The following is a 15,167-nucleotide window of genomic DNA, read 5'->3' on the forward strand; positions in this document are numbered from 1 at the left end:
TTTATTTTTGGAAATTAATTAAATTCGGATGAACATTATTTTAAGTTGGAATTATATTATTTTCTTTTTTAAGTTTAAACTAATTATATAATAAGTTCTAACCATACAATATTTTGAAAATTTGACAATAACGTTACAATAGCTTTAAAACGGTATCTAAGGTAACTATTCTATTTTGTCAATCATAGCACTAAATTAATATTATTTAATTATTAGGTATACTCAAAAAATTTCTTGTCACGTAATTACTTTTCACAAGAAAATATAGTATATATTATAAGTTTTCATTTCATTTTACTTGACGGGTTTTTTTTACCATACCTACCATATTAAATTATATTAACTTAATAAAATGCCATTTCAATTATTTTTTTTCTGAATTGCATAGTTACAAAATGACAAGTTATCATTATAGAAAAACTAAGTAATTTTAATACTTTTCAGTTTTTGAAGCCTACTTATTGGTTTTGATTAGAATTGAATTACTTTTTTTAATTAATTTCGGTGCCATTGACTATAGGTAATTAAATTTGATATTTATCTATTTCTTTGTATTAAAATATACATTATTCAAATTACAATCTGTAATAAATGTTCAATGAGCAAATAGGATAAAATATAAGATGATAATATTTACAGGATATGTATTATTTAAATACTTAATTAATGTTACTATAATTACCATAATACCATATCATTAAACCTGGACTAAGGACAAGAGCTGTCTTAAAAAAATATTTATTTGGCACCCCTTAGGTTTTGGTGTAAAAACTCTTTTTGTATCTATGTTAATTCAGTCCTCCGTATCATTAAATGTAATAAAAATAATATCTTATGAATTATGATCCTTATCTAATACATTCATGTAAAAATTGCATAACTACCAGGAACCATCAATTATTAACCATGTTAAGTGGTGCTTTTATACTCCCCTCTTTTCTTATAATAGGTACTTATTTGATTGTCCTATGACTACGGTAATGTTATTTTCAATTTATGAAGTCCAGGGATGGGTAAATCAAAGTTTCTAGGGGCCAATTTTTAGAACTTAAAAATATAGTAGGCCAGAAAGTAATTAAAATAAAAAAAAAAAGATTCAATACAATTTATAACTAACATTTACTTTTTATATTTACAATATATTTTAATATTAAAAACATAATAAAATAAAATACAGATTAACCTTAAAATTTTATAGAGTACCGAATTATAATAATATGTACCAAACGTCAAATAAAAAAATATATATGGATCATCAGTTGCCTATACCTAATAAAATCAATAGTATAGAATTCAATAAAGATTATCTGACCATTTATCCTGCTAGAAAATATTATTTGATATAAAAAGAAAACCAAATAAGTCATTGTAATTTGTAAAACCAATTAATAGGATATAGGTAACTGTGTACTAATAATAATACTCGTTACAATGTTAACCGTTCTAGAAGTTCTAATTATAACTGATAAACTTATATTCCAACATAAACTCATATAATAAGTCAGTAAATTATAGCAACACAAGAATTCTGAATTTAGTCAAAAATATTATTTTGTAATAGATTAGCAATTTTATACCAATACAAAATGGGATAGTATTCACTAAAATGTATACTGTAATTAAATATTAGAAATTTACACTTCTAGTCTTTTAGGTATATTTTAATAAATAATTATGGCAACCAACATTATATTATATATTAAAACTTAAGCTTTGTATCATGTTTATAAAACAATAATATGACTAATTTTATTAATATTAATAACTAATAACTTATTAGTTTATTAAATTGTTTATTAATTTTATTTAAATTTTCATAAGCAAAAAGTATAAGATGCATAATAGGTATAATAAATATGCATTACAAAAATGTAATTTGTTAAATTGTAATTTAATTTTTAATCATTAAGTAATACATTGTAGAAAATATTTTATTAAAATTAAATGGTAGGCACATTGGTGATATAAATAGGAAAAAAGTACGATTTAATGCAGTATATGTTAGATAAAATAGGTAAAGCTACGTCTCTGCTATAAAACTCGTACAACCAATCTGTATAGAAGAATTTAGTAACTTTTTTTAACGTCCGAATTCTGAATATTCTTTGAGTCATAAAATATTTGATATTACATTAACGTACCTGTAATCTGTTTTTTTTTTGCTCAACACCTTTTTTGATCGTTAGATATATATTTGTAGGTACGGTTTTTTGTTAAAATATGCAAAAATATGGAGCATAAAATTTTGATATTTAATCAATCAATTTTTAATATGTGGACACTCATTGACTACTACATGTATATGATATTAAAAATAGCAACATGCATTTTTACAAAATCCGGCCATTTCTGATAAATAAAGCGCGGACTTGTATGCATTTACATATTTATTCTAATTGATCGTATGATATGCTAAATGAGCACAAAATTTGTCCATGATATGACGATTTAAAAAAATGAAACTTTTTAGTGCATATTTTTGTATATTTCCATATTTTTCTATTTTAAGAGCTTTTAGTGCATATTTTGATGTTTTTAATAGGTATATAAACGGGTTTTCCAAATATGACCTTAAATCAATAATCGGGAAAATAAAATAATATTTTTCTTAAATATTTTATTTTTGATTAATCTTATGAAGATATAAAAATATCTATGACGGCCATGATTGAACACTGACATTTTACTGTTGTTCAAAAAATAATTTTTTTATTTTTCGCGCATATTTTAATATTTTAGTGCATATATTTATACATATTTAAGATTTTTAGTGCATATTTGGTTGGTTTTTAATGCATATGAAACCGCGGTCTACAGTAATAAGAGTGAGGATATTACAGGAACATCAAATAAACAAATTAAAATTAAATTTTTTGCTAATATTTTTATTGTACATTTTTAACAATTTTTAATTAGTTTTATACAAAATAAATAAATTAAAATATTTTAATAGAATACATTAGGGTACATGTTGATTATTATTATTCTTATTATCATCATTTTAAATTATTTTACATGTATTTATTTATATGGTTTAAGACTTAAGAAAAACAATTATATTTTTTATTTGAGACATTACTAGTACTTAGTCTAAAAAAAATTAACTACTCTCCTATTTTATAATTTTGAAAATTTAAGCATTTTACTATCACATATATGATGTGATTACTGTCTACATATACTTAATGAATAATTTTAGTTAAATATTTGTGGTTTCATTGTATCTACCAGAAATGTTTACAACCATAACCATTTTTATACATATTGATATGATCCTTATATTAGGTCTATAACCAGTATCGCATAAATTCATATTATATATATTATATTTGTCTGAAAAAAATGACAACGCGATCTTAACCATTAATAACCAAGGTTACTATAATAATAATAAATATAATTTTAGACTTCTGCGCTATTTTTCTCATCTATAATACAAAATTCACATGCAACGCTATTGCCTACTAGTTTTTAACAGGTAACTCAAATTTACTTATCATCTATATCCATTTTTATATTATTTAAATATATATTTATCAATACATAACTATTTTGTATCATATTTACATTTTAGTTATAGTACATACCAGAGGTGGCCAACACGGACAGATTCTTGGGTTACATAGATAAATATAATGATACCTAGAGCCAAAATGTTAATAGACACATTTTATATAATTTGATAATATTTTATAAGCTAATACCTAAAAAATTTAAATTCATAATAATATTAAGTAAATTTTGTTTTTATAAATGAGACACAAGCTGCATCTGACAATGATAAGAGCCACATATGACCCGCGAGTCGCAAGTTGTCCACCTATAGTATATACTTATTTATAATATAATTATAATTACTGATGAACATCAACATAGTTATTAAAATAGATACAGTTGTTACAGTTTTATTTGTCAAGCACAAACATTAAGTAAAAAGAAATGAATGTGATTACAATTTATCAAATTATTAATTTAGGTAATTAGGTTACAAATTAAGGTAATTAAGTTACAAATTTAGGTTTAATACGTATATGATAATTATGTTGCAGAAATAATAATAATAATAATATTTCGTGAATTTATAAATAAAATAAAATATAACTACTCATTGGGTAGTAAATTTGATTAAAAAAATATACATTAATTTTATTGGTCAATACGTTTCAATTGCATTTGTTATTCGTATTATTATTATTATTATCATTATTATTTTTTTTTATACACAAACATTTTAACTTTAATATAAATTTATATATTGCTATCATATATTTAATGGAATTTTTCTTATACACCAATTTTTCTATATATCATAATTTAAATAAAATAATTTATCAAAGTAACAAAACAATTTTTTTTTTTTTTTAAAGTAATAGTAATAATAATAATAATAATAATGAATAAAATAATAAATTTAAATGAAATAAATATGATTTTGTAATGATAAAATACAATATTTGTTTTATATTCTTCCACCATTTACATAAACCTAGTTACTAAACTGCCACTAAAATTAAGAATACATAGTAAATTACATAAATCTAATTTTTTTATTTTTTTTGGATAAAATATATAACAATAAAATTCTTTGATACCATTAAACAAATATCTAGTAAATGTATATAAATATACATATATGCATACATTAAATATAATTATATATGTATATATAAATATATATAAATTCAATAGTATTTATTTTAATGATTTTAAAATAAAATATAATATAAAATGTGATTAAATTTTAGTAACACAGAGTTCACAGTTATAATATTCTATAAATAAAATTGTATTGAGAACCGATTTCACCAAAAACTTATTAATCATAATATATTGTAAACATTTAGAAGTAACCAAACAATGTAACAATATATGAAGTTCGCCATTTAAATCGCGGTTTGGATAAAAACAGTTAAATTTCTCATAACTTTGGTAGTGACCTATGATAGTAATAGGGTTGTAAGTATAATAATTTTTGTATTAAACTAATTTATTTTCAATAAATAATTGGGATAATATTTAATTGAAATGCATAATTTTAAGTTTATTATAGGTAATAACTAGTTAGATTAAAATCTATTTAACTTGCTATGGTAAAATATTTTATTTATTTTAGAATTGATAGTAAAAACTTGATTGAGTAAAAAAAAAAATCTTAAATATAAACAATTTTACCACTAATAATAAAAAAGTTGAATGAATGAAAAAAAGTATTAACTATTATTGAACATGACCAACAGTATTGACATTTTGATGGTTCAATACACTCACATTATGCATACAGAAGCATAATGAAAATAAACAAAACATTATATATATATTATTAGATAATATATTGATACATATATTAAATGCAAATTGATAAATATAATTCTGAGGCTTAATAATTTTACAAAGCTATATAGTTTATTAGATGATTAAATGTCAATAATCCATATGAAAACTGACTCAATTTACTGTATCACTTACAACAGCTGCTAAGGCTCTTATTAGCTCCTTCTGATTCAACTAGACGTCGGCCTTGCCCTGCTGTACTAGTTGTTTCGTTCTTAGGAAGTTTTTCAGCTAAATTAATTCAATTTTAAAAATAAAATATGATTTAGATACATTTTTGTTTTTAATTACGAACCAATTGCTTTAAAAATTTCGGTCACATTAGCACTTGTCTTTGCTGATGTTTCCATAAACAGCAGTCCATTTTCATAAGCATACGTTTGTGATTCATCAGTCTGAACACTTCTCATAGTATTTAAATCTAACTTATTTCCAGCTAAGGCTATTACAATACCAGGGGTTGCTTGTCTTTGGAGTTCCTTCACCCAATTTTTAGCTCTTTCAAAGGTATCCTTTTTAAAGAAGAATCTTATTCATTAATATCTTAAAATATCTACAGGTTTAAAAGAAACAAATATATTATTACTTGATTAGTAATATCATAGACTACAATAGCTGCTTGAGCCCCTCTATAATACATTGGTGCTAAACTATGGTAACGTTCTTGACCAGCTGTATCCCAAATTTCAAATTTAACAGCTACATCATTTAAATGAATCGTTTGAGTAAGGAAAGCAGCTAAAGAAATATATCATAGTATGAAAATCATCAAATTATTGTTATTATTATCATAACAAAGAGAATTAAAATAAAAAAGATTAAAAATACATACCACCAATGGTACTCTCTTGGTATTCGTGAAACTGGCCTTTCACAAATCTAAGCACTAAACTAGATTTTCCAACTGATGATTCACCTAAAAGAACTAACTTAAACTGACATATTTTCCCTGGTGTTTGACCGTTAGGCCTCTGAGGTACAGCTCTGTTGGCCATAATATATTAAATACTGCAAAAAAAATAAATATATATTTAAAATTCATTGTATATTATAATAATAATAATGTCAAATAATATTCAAAACAAATAGATATCTTCAAAAACATTTAAATACATAATTATAAAAATATTAGTCCAAATACAAATTAATAAGGAATTAGTTTAATAAATACATAAAAATGAGTGTTATTAAAATATTGAATCATTTACTGTATATAATTAACACTGAGAAACAGAGCAAATTTTTTTTTTCCAAACTAGGCATAAATAACTTTTATAATAATAATATATTATAGAATGTTTTGATTTTCTTAATAACTTAAATAAGCATGGTAAAATTATAAAAAAATTATGAAACATTAAGAATTGATAGTTTCAACTTAGCCTCATAAAATGATTATATGAAATCATGAAAGGTTATCTAATTATTTACTGCACTACTATAATAATGCCACAATTCAGTAAAATTAGTTATAAAATTATACAACAAAACAAACCACTTGGAATTCTGTAGTTTTTATTAAAATTAAAGTACAAAATATTATATAATACTATGCAAAAATATACATTTATTATAACTTGATATTTTAAATGTGTATAATAATTGATAGAAAATTATAAATAAAATGATATAAAATATTAAAATATATAAAATTTATTGATATACCTCTATGTGGATTTACTTTATTATTTTTTTTTTAATAAAAGGTCATAAATCAAAATTATCAACTACATTTTGATTAAATAAAAAATGAAATAAAGGTATATAATTATATACCAAGCAATTTATTTATAGATAACTAAAGCAATTAAAAAAAACAATTTTGAGATATATTTTATTTATTTATCTAAACTCTGAATATATATATTTTTTTTATTTTTTCTGTAATTTAGTTATATATTTATTTTTATTTTTGTTTTCCCTGCAAATTAAGTGTTATTTTAATTTCAAATATATGGGTTATTAGTTTATTTTTAAAACTAATAGTACAACTCTTTGGTTTAGTTATTCATTTTAAAAATTGACGTTCAAGGTCATAATAAATACATTAAATAATTGAGCCTAAAGTAATGGTAGACAATTTTTTAAGTATATTTTTTCTAAGCCATTTATATAATTTTCATCAGTACTAATCAATTATCTATTTTTCACTTGCAGTTAAATAGAATTTTCAATTGATTCATTCAATATGTTCAAAGTAGAATAATTAATAATGACAGATTGTATATAATAAACCCAAAAATGTAATACCAACAAGTGATATGAAGATAATCAAAAAAGACATTTTCATTGAATCTTAAATTTTGTTGTTTTTACTTCATAAATATTAAAGAAAATAGAGGTAATAAGTATAATATACAAAACTATTATGTATGTTACTAATAATTTATAGTTAGACATAACAAGTGAACCTCTTTCAATATGGATATATATTATATATTATTAAATATTAAAAATATATACTTAGAGGCAAGAAAATTTTATAAAATAAACATTACATAAACCATAAACGCTATTTATATTGAGATGAATAATACTAATTTTAGTTAACTAATCTAATTGATTAATAATATGTATAAATGTAACTAACATTAATTTATATTTTCTGTAATGAACAAATGCATAATATTATAACATTCATTTCAACAATTAATTGCACTTCAAACGATCAATTTTGAAGAACAACGTGAGTTTTATATATTATATTTGGTATAATATGTATATTTAAACTATAAAAATACATTTAGATAATGAACTAGACTTATAATTTGATGCATTTTGGTTTATTTAAGAGACATAAAAGTTAGTATACTTATATTTGAAATAAATTTCATAAATTAAAATGTATAGATTAAAAATTTATTTTAAATTTTTTGAGACTTAAGGTTCTGAGCAGATCAAAAATTTTAATGGTTTTAATAAATTATAATTTGACAATACACAAATTTTATACTGTAATTTATAAATAAATAACTAAACATAGTCAGAAAATATCATCAATTATATATATTATCTTGGCATGATCTAATTTTCAAAAAATCTGGCTTTGTTTAAGCTATTTATAAATATTTTTAATTTTTACTTTATTTAATTATTTTTCAATTTATATAAAAAATATTATTTCTAGATTTTAAAATGTAATACAAGGTTCATCTAATGATTTTATTAAAGCAATTTAAAAATCAACATTCAATAATGCTTTTTATTAACATTTCAAGTTCAAATATTAATAAAAACTCGAATAAAAATGTATCAAAATTACACATATGTAAATTATTTTATGAATAAAATTATATGAACATTTTAATTTCAAAATCTAAGGCTAAAAAATGTTAAAATAAGATATCCCATAAGTTCTACTTACCTATTTAAAAATATCAAAAAATATGTTGGTCAACTTATAAACTAATTAATAACAGCTGGTAAAATTATATGAAATAATGTATAGTTATTAGTTTTTTACAATTTTACAGTTAGAAAAATTGATTGGTTTTATGTAGGTATATAGTTTGAAATTTTAAAAATGTATTGCATATTTTAGAACTCACTTTGTGAAAACATCATGCACCTAATAGTTAAAAATGATAATAAACACATAAAGCCCCAATGAACTTTTTTGAAATTCCCATATAATACATATAAATTTAACAATTATACTGGAAAAATTGTTTAACACAATAATGAAGATAAGTGTTTTTTTTAACATTTCTTAAAGAAAATATACCTTTACAATTTTTAAATTTATTCTAATATCAAGACTCAAGAACTCGCTCAAGAATGTCTTACATTTCAGAAAAACCCAAGATATTTCAAATAAAATGTCATTTTAATGATTAAAATAAAATTAGTTTCTATCAGAAACCAAAAAGTTTAAAGGATAAATATTTTTATTACTCTTAGTTATAAAATAATAAAAGATAAAGGTAATATTTTTAAAGAAGTTATAAATAAACTAAAATCATAATATATCTAGGCCACATCTAAGAAATAAATTATTTATTTCATAAACTTCAATTTTGATTTAAATAAAATAAATTATTTATAATATAATAATATGTACAACATTGCCAAAAATAATATACAAGATAAATACAAAAATATATTTTAGGTACTAAAACTATAATAACATTCTAATTAATATTTATTCAATATATCTGTCTATATTCGATTTTAAACCTGATTAAATTTATATTTATATTTAAGTAAGTAACTATGAGGTACTAAAAAATGATTATTTTAATGATTTTTTTTATCATAATTATAATAGTATTTTAACACAATTGGTTTAATCTAAGTAAATTTGAATATTAATGATAATTAATTAAAGCTGATTATCAATTTTCCAAGATAATTATTTTCAATAAACAATGAAATGTTATTGAGTATTTTTTATTCTATATTATTTTAAGTAATCAATTATATTAACTGAGAGATATTATTTTTTTTTTCATACAATTGATTCCCAACTAAATATATAAATAATTAAGTATTGAATGTAATTAAATAAATATTATCTACTATATTTAGTCTCTAAAATATCTTAGATACAACAAAATATAAGTAAAGCAAAACAATTTAACTTCAAATTAATTTAATTAATAATCAAAAATAATTATAACTAGGTATGAACTCTGACTTCAATATAAAATCTTATGATCTTATGAAAAAGATGAAAAATAATTAGTTTATGTTATTTCACAAAACATTAATATATTGTTAAAACCAAAGCCAAAATGTTCTTTTCTTAATTTATATTAAATAATATCCGTGTAAATGTCAAAATTAAATTCAAATCTTTAAGTCAACAGTTTTGATAACAATACATATTTTAACTTGATAAATACATATTTTTAGAGTTATACCTACCTATCAAAATTTATAACTCAAACATAAGTACAACAAAAATTTCAAAAACTATATCTAAATACTTTAGTACATCTGAAATATCATTAGGTATTATTTTTACCAATACTTATGAGCACCAAGCAGCACATATTTTTATGACCCAGTTTCTTCCACTAAATTTTGAAAAAAATTAAAAATGTTTCTGTGGTCCCCCCTCCCCACAACCAAATCTTGTTTATACTTCTGGACAATAACCATCTAAAATAATTTTAAGGTATTTAGTTTTGTTTTAATTTTGCTTTTGATACGTAAATTACATATTATACAATATTAATCATAACCAACCACTTAATTGCTTAAATACTTTGTTATGTATTAATATTAGGAATCTAGATTGTCTAAATAGGACAAATGTTTAAAATATATTTTTATTATGTAAATGATTAATTAAATTAAATAAACTTGCTTGTTTGACTATCAGATACTGCAATAAAGTTACTTTATTAACCAACTAATTGAAACACCACGGTGTAGATGGTTGAACCGACCTTGTTTAATGTTAATGACACTATTGTAAAAATTATAATTTTAATTATTATACAAATATATCCCCAGGGAGATGTGTCGTGAGAGTAGAAAAATATTGTATTAAAATATCGCAATTTTAAGTTTTAGCTGATAAGATAATTACACAAAAAAAACTACTTGTGTTTATACTAAAAATAATTAATTTTATACTGAAAAAATCCAAATAAAGGCGTAATACACTCTACAAAATCACAATGTTAACATATGCCGAAATGCGCTTTGCCCCCCATACTACATGATAAAATTCGCAAATAAGATTGTGATCGTCATATGGGTAGGCCGTTTAACCAAACCATTTGGAAGATTGTGGTAAGAAGTGGGTCAGTAGGTAGCATAATGGTAACGCATATAAGTATTGAAGGTAATATTTAAGTAGACAATGTTTTACTTACGTGATTTTGGATTTTTCTACAAGCTGTTTCTTCGCCGGGGTCCGTTGAAAATGTAATACTGTATAAATATTATATAATAATTATGTAAGTTACGGAATTAATATAGGAACAATGAAGTTGTTAAAAAAAATAAACTAAAAAAATATATTTATTTAAATAAACGAAAATTTGAATGAAGTAATTATTAAAAAAAAAATGAATTATTTATATTTGTGTATATATATATATAATACGTCGTTTATTAAACTCTCGCTGACTACTTAGTATTTCCTTTCTAATCACAGTCCGAATATTATATTATATTTATCGCGTGTGTATGTGTGTGTGTGTGTGTGTGTGTGTGTGTGTGTGTGTACGTGTGTGTAGTGTGTACGTGTATGTGTGTATGTGATACGCAAAAAGCGGAACACTAGTATACAGTGTTTAACTTTGGGAAATTCTTCGAATGTTTTACGTCGTCGATTGATTATCACATAATTAACGGCGGCGGTGACGCACCACAACTGATTCGGACGGGAGACGGAGTGAATGTCGTAAACGCCTAAACGGTAAACCGTAACAACAATGATAAAATAATATCACTGTATAGTTGGTAGTTTTGCGCCGACTGTAGTGTTGTCTCCCCACCGGACGGTTCCGTAGTATTGTGCTATTGTGCCTACCGCGGTGCAGCGTATTATGATATGATTATTTTTTTTCCTCGTCGCCCGTCGGTAAATGATAAAGAAGAAGAATAAAACTTTCAAAAGTTGCGTGTCATCGACGTCGATGATACGGCGCGGTGTCGCGTATTAACTACGATACTCTGGTCGGACGGCACGCTGTGGCGGCGGATGATGAGCAGGAGAAAGGGACAACCTTGACGGTAGCCGTAGCGCTTTGGAAGTGTGGACAACGAAATAAAAATATGTTATGTTAAATTGTTAAACATAAACGTCGTCGTCGCCGTGTGTCATATGTATTATCGGATAATATAATATAATAATGGTTTCAATAAAAAACGAAACATCGCCGTATTCGATAACACGCCGTAATGGGCTACCAAACCGCACTACGAAATACGGTGTAGAACGTTTGGTCGCACACGATCACGGCGGCGGAACGGGGCGTTTTCGCTTGGCGGCGTGCTAGTAGCTGGCTACCTAACCAGCGTACGTGGAGGTCGTCTCGCGCAGTCGCGAGTTCGCGATGTCATCGGCGCGTCGGCGTCGCGCGTTTATGATAAGGCACCGACGCCGCTGTGATTGATAATAAACAATAATAATAATGAAAACGGCGCCGAATGGCATTGTAATTTGTAGTATTGTACATGTTTTGTACTTACGCGTTTTGCACGTATGACACCGATATCATAATATTATAATGCACGAATGACGTTTCAATTTTGGTGGGAAAGAGTTAAGAGAGGGTCTTTACTGCCTAAGTTCATTGCGTTAGATTCTCTAGGTCAAAGTGTTAAAAAAAAAAAAATGATCTAAAAAATTTTAATCTCTCGAATTAGTGTCACCGTCGTGCTAAATTTATAATTTTTCTTTTAGCAAATAATTGAATAACACCTACATTATGTTATAACTTGTTTGTATTATTATAATCATTATTAATTAATCATACTTTTATACTGCACAATTATATAATATTTACCCTTGAAATTAAACACAGTATCATCATATTCATAAAAAATATACTAGATTATATTTATACAAGTATTAGGTAACCAGTTAGGATTAACAATTGTTATAAATAATAATTATTATATTCTTTCGGTTTCTGAAAATGTTTTTGATATTGCTTCTAAATCTTTTTTTTTTTTTCAATAGTTAGAGCCTTAGTCCGTAATTTTATATTAATTATTAATACAATAATATTTAATATTATAATTATTAACAAACTATAGTCTATATGGCCTATGTATGGGAGGCATGAGTGCGTAAGACACCAAATGACAAAACTTCAAGATGTTAAATACGTATAGTATATGGTAGTATTTTAAAATATTATAATTATAACAAAAATATCGGACATTGGTCGTTAGAACTCAGTAGACATTAATCAAAGTGAGTAATGACTTACATAGATACCTACTAACTGCCCTACTGCAACGCAATGCAAAATTAAATAACCATTAGATAGATAGTAGTAATAATTTACTATCACTATAAATAGTATATCTATTATCCAGTGGTGGATCCAGGGGGGTTTCTCTCCCACAATGATCACAGGAGAATATAGTAGTACAACTATATCAATTATGTTCATAAGTACATAACAATGTATGATAAAAAATTTAAATAGCCCCCTCTCTTTATACTGGTCCAACTCTAATAAAAAAAATACATACTATTTCATTTTGTATTAATGTTCTAGGTCATAAAATATCAATTACATAACTTTTTAAAATTATTTTTTATAATTTCAATAATTGATAAGTAATTTTATTTTACAACTTTAAATGTACCTATTTATTACGTACCAATATTTTTTTTAAATATTAAAAACTATACTGACGAATGCCAGATGTAGATATTCTGGCAGTGGTGTATTGTTCTAGTATCTGGAACTTTGAGAATAACACACGATCGCATTTATATAGCTGGTAAAAATATATTGTGTAATTCCCCCTTGCTCGTATTTATCCAAGGTCAAAGCATTTTCAACAAAGAAAAAATTAGTAAAATCTAATTTTTAATAAAAATAAACGGGATCGAGGAGCGTAGTAATGATAATTACAATATTTAAATGCAAGAGTTTCCTCTTAGTTCTACAACTCTTAGAAAATATATAATATAGATACCTACAGACATATAATAATTATCTAGCTAAATAATGTAATAATGACTAATATCTACTATATACATTTTGTCATGATATATCAATATCATATGTAATGCAGTAACGCTAGTATTTAAAAAGTTTAGCTATTATCAATGAATAATGAAAATAGTGATAATGCCCGGATTTATATGCATCAAAAACCAACCAAATGTGCGCTTAAAAATCTTAAATATGCATAAATATATGCACTAAAGTGTTAAAATATGCACGAAAAATAAAAAAATTATTTTTTGAAAAATAGTGAAATAATGTCAGTGTTCGATCATGGCCGTAATCGATATTTTCTTATCTTGATAATATTAATCTAATTATTTTATTTCTCAGATTACCTATTAATATGTTTTGATATTAATCTAAATCATTGTATTAATATATTTTTTCTTGTATTATAATAGACTGTAATAGTATATATTTAAAAAATGTCTAAAAAAAACATCAAAATATGCATTAAAAGATGAAGTATGCAATTCAAATTGTAAAGTAAGCTCTTAAAATAAAAAAATCGAAATATGCAAAAATATGCACTAAAAAATTTTCATTTTTTAAATCGTTATGTCATGAAACAAATTTTGTGCTCACTTAGCATATCATACGATCAATCAGAATAAATATGCAAATGCATACAAATCCGCGCTTTAATTATGATATTTAATATTAAATATACTATCATCAAACAAAGCGTTGTGATGAAATTATTTTCTAAAAGGGCGATTCACATTCTTGTAATTAAAGATTATTAATTTAATGTAAATATTGTAACCGTGAGAAAACAATTTGTCGTAGAGCATTATTTGATGATAATATATTTAACATTGAATATAATAATTATTTAACTTTTTAAATACTAGCGTAATTTTATTATATATAATATTAATACATCATGATATATTGGTATTATGACAATATTGCTGTTAGTTAAGTAAGTGAAAAAATAAAAATTGGGATAAATTTTAAAATCTATACAATTGTTATGTTTATTAACTATTAAGTAATATATTATTAATTAGTTATATATTATAGGAGTTTTATTGTATTAATTATTTTAAATTTTAAAACATATTTTTATTATTTTTTTTTTTATAGTTTTATTTATTCAATCTGTTACAAAGATAAGAACAATAAGAATAATTAATGATATTGCTAAAAAAAAAAAAATAATAAATAAATAAAACAGAATCG

At 23.5% G+C, this 15,167-nt stretch overlaps 1 protein-coding gene across 1 annotated transcript; it reads right to left on the reverse strand.

Moving 5' to 3' along the window:
• Positions 1 to 5,344: 5,344 nt before the first annotated feature.
• LOC112595297 (ras-related protein Rab-5C) lies at positions 5,345 to 12,225 on the reverse strand. Its single transcript, XM_025340440.1, has 5 exons — positions 11,157 to 12,225; positions 6,164 to 6,339; positions 5,918 to 6,069; positions 5,627 to 5,843; positions 5,345 to 5,562 (listed from the first exon to the last, which is right to left on the reverse strand). The coding sequence occupies exons 2-5, from the start codon at positions 6,324 to 6,326 to the stop codon at positions 5,459 to 5,461; spliced, it is 636 nt and encodes a 211-aa protein (XP_025196225.1). The 5' UTR covers positions 6,327 to 6,339; positions 11,157 to 12,225; the 3' UTR covers positions 5,345 to 5,458.
• Positions 12,226 to 15,167: the final 2,942 nt, after the last annotated feature.

Source organism: Melanaphis sacchari, unplaced genomic scaffold (assembly GCF_002803265.2).
Source record: "Melanaphis sacchari strain LSU unplaced genomic scaffold, SCAv2.0 Contig26_pilon_pilon, whole genome shotgun sequence".
Classification (NCBI taxonomy): Eukaryota; Metazoa; Arthropoda; class Insecta; order Hemiptera; family Aphididae; genus Melanaphis; species Melanaphis sacchari.

Bases quoted from the DNA above. Each gene is read 5' to 3' on its own strand.
- LOC112595297 (XM_025340440.1), bottom strand. From the start codon at position 6,326: ATGGCCAACAGAGCTGTACCTCAGAGGCCTAACGGTCAAACACCAGGG. The intron at 6,070-6,163 runs GTATGTATTTTT...ATATTTCTTTAG, and splicing joins CCAAGAGAGTACCATTGGTG to CTGCTTTCCTTACTCAAACG. The intron at 5,563-5,626 runs GTTCGTAATTAA...GAATTAATTTAG, and splicing joins CGAAATTTTTAAAGCAATTG to CTGAAAAACTTCCTAAGAAC.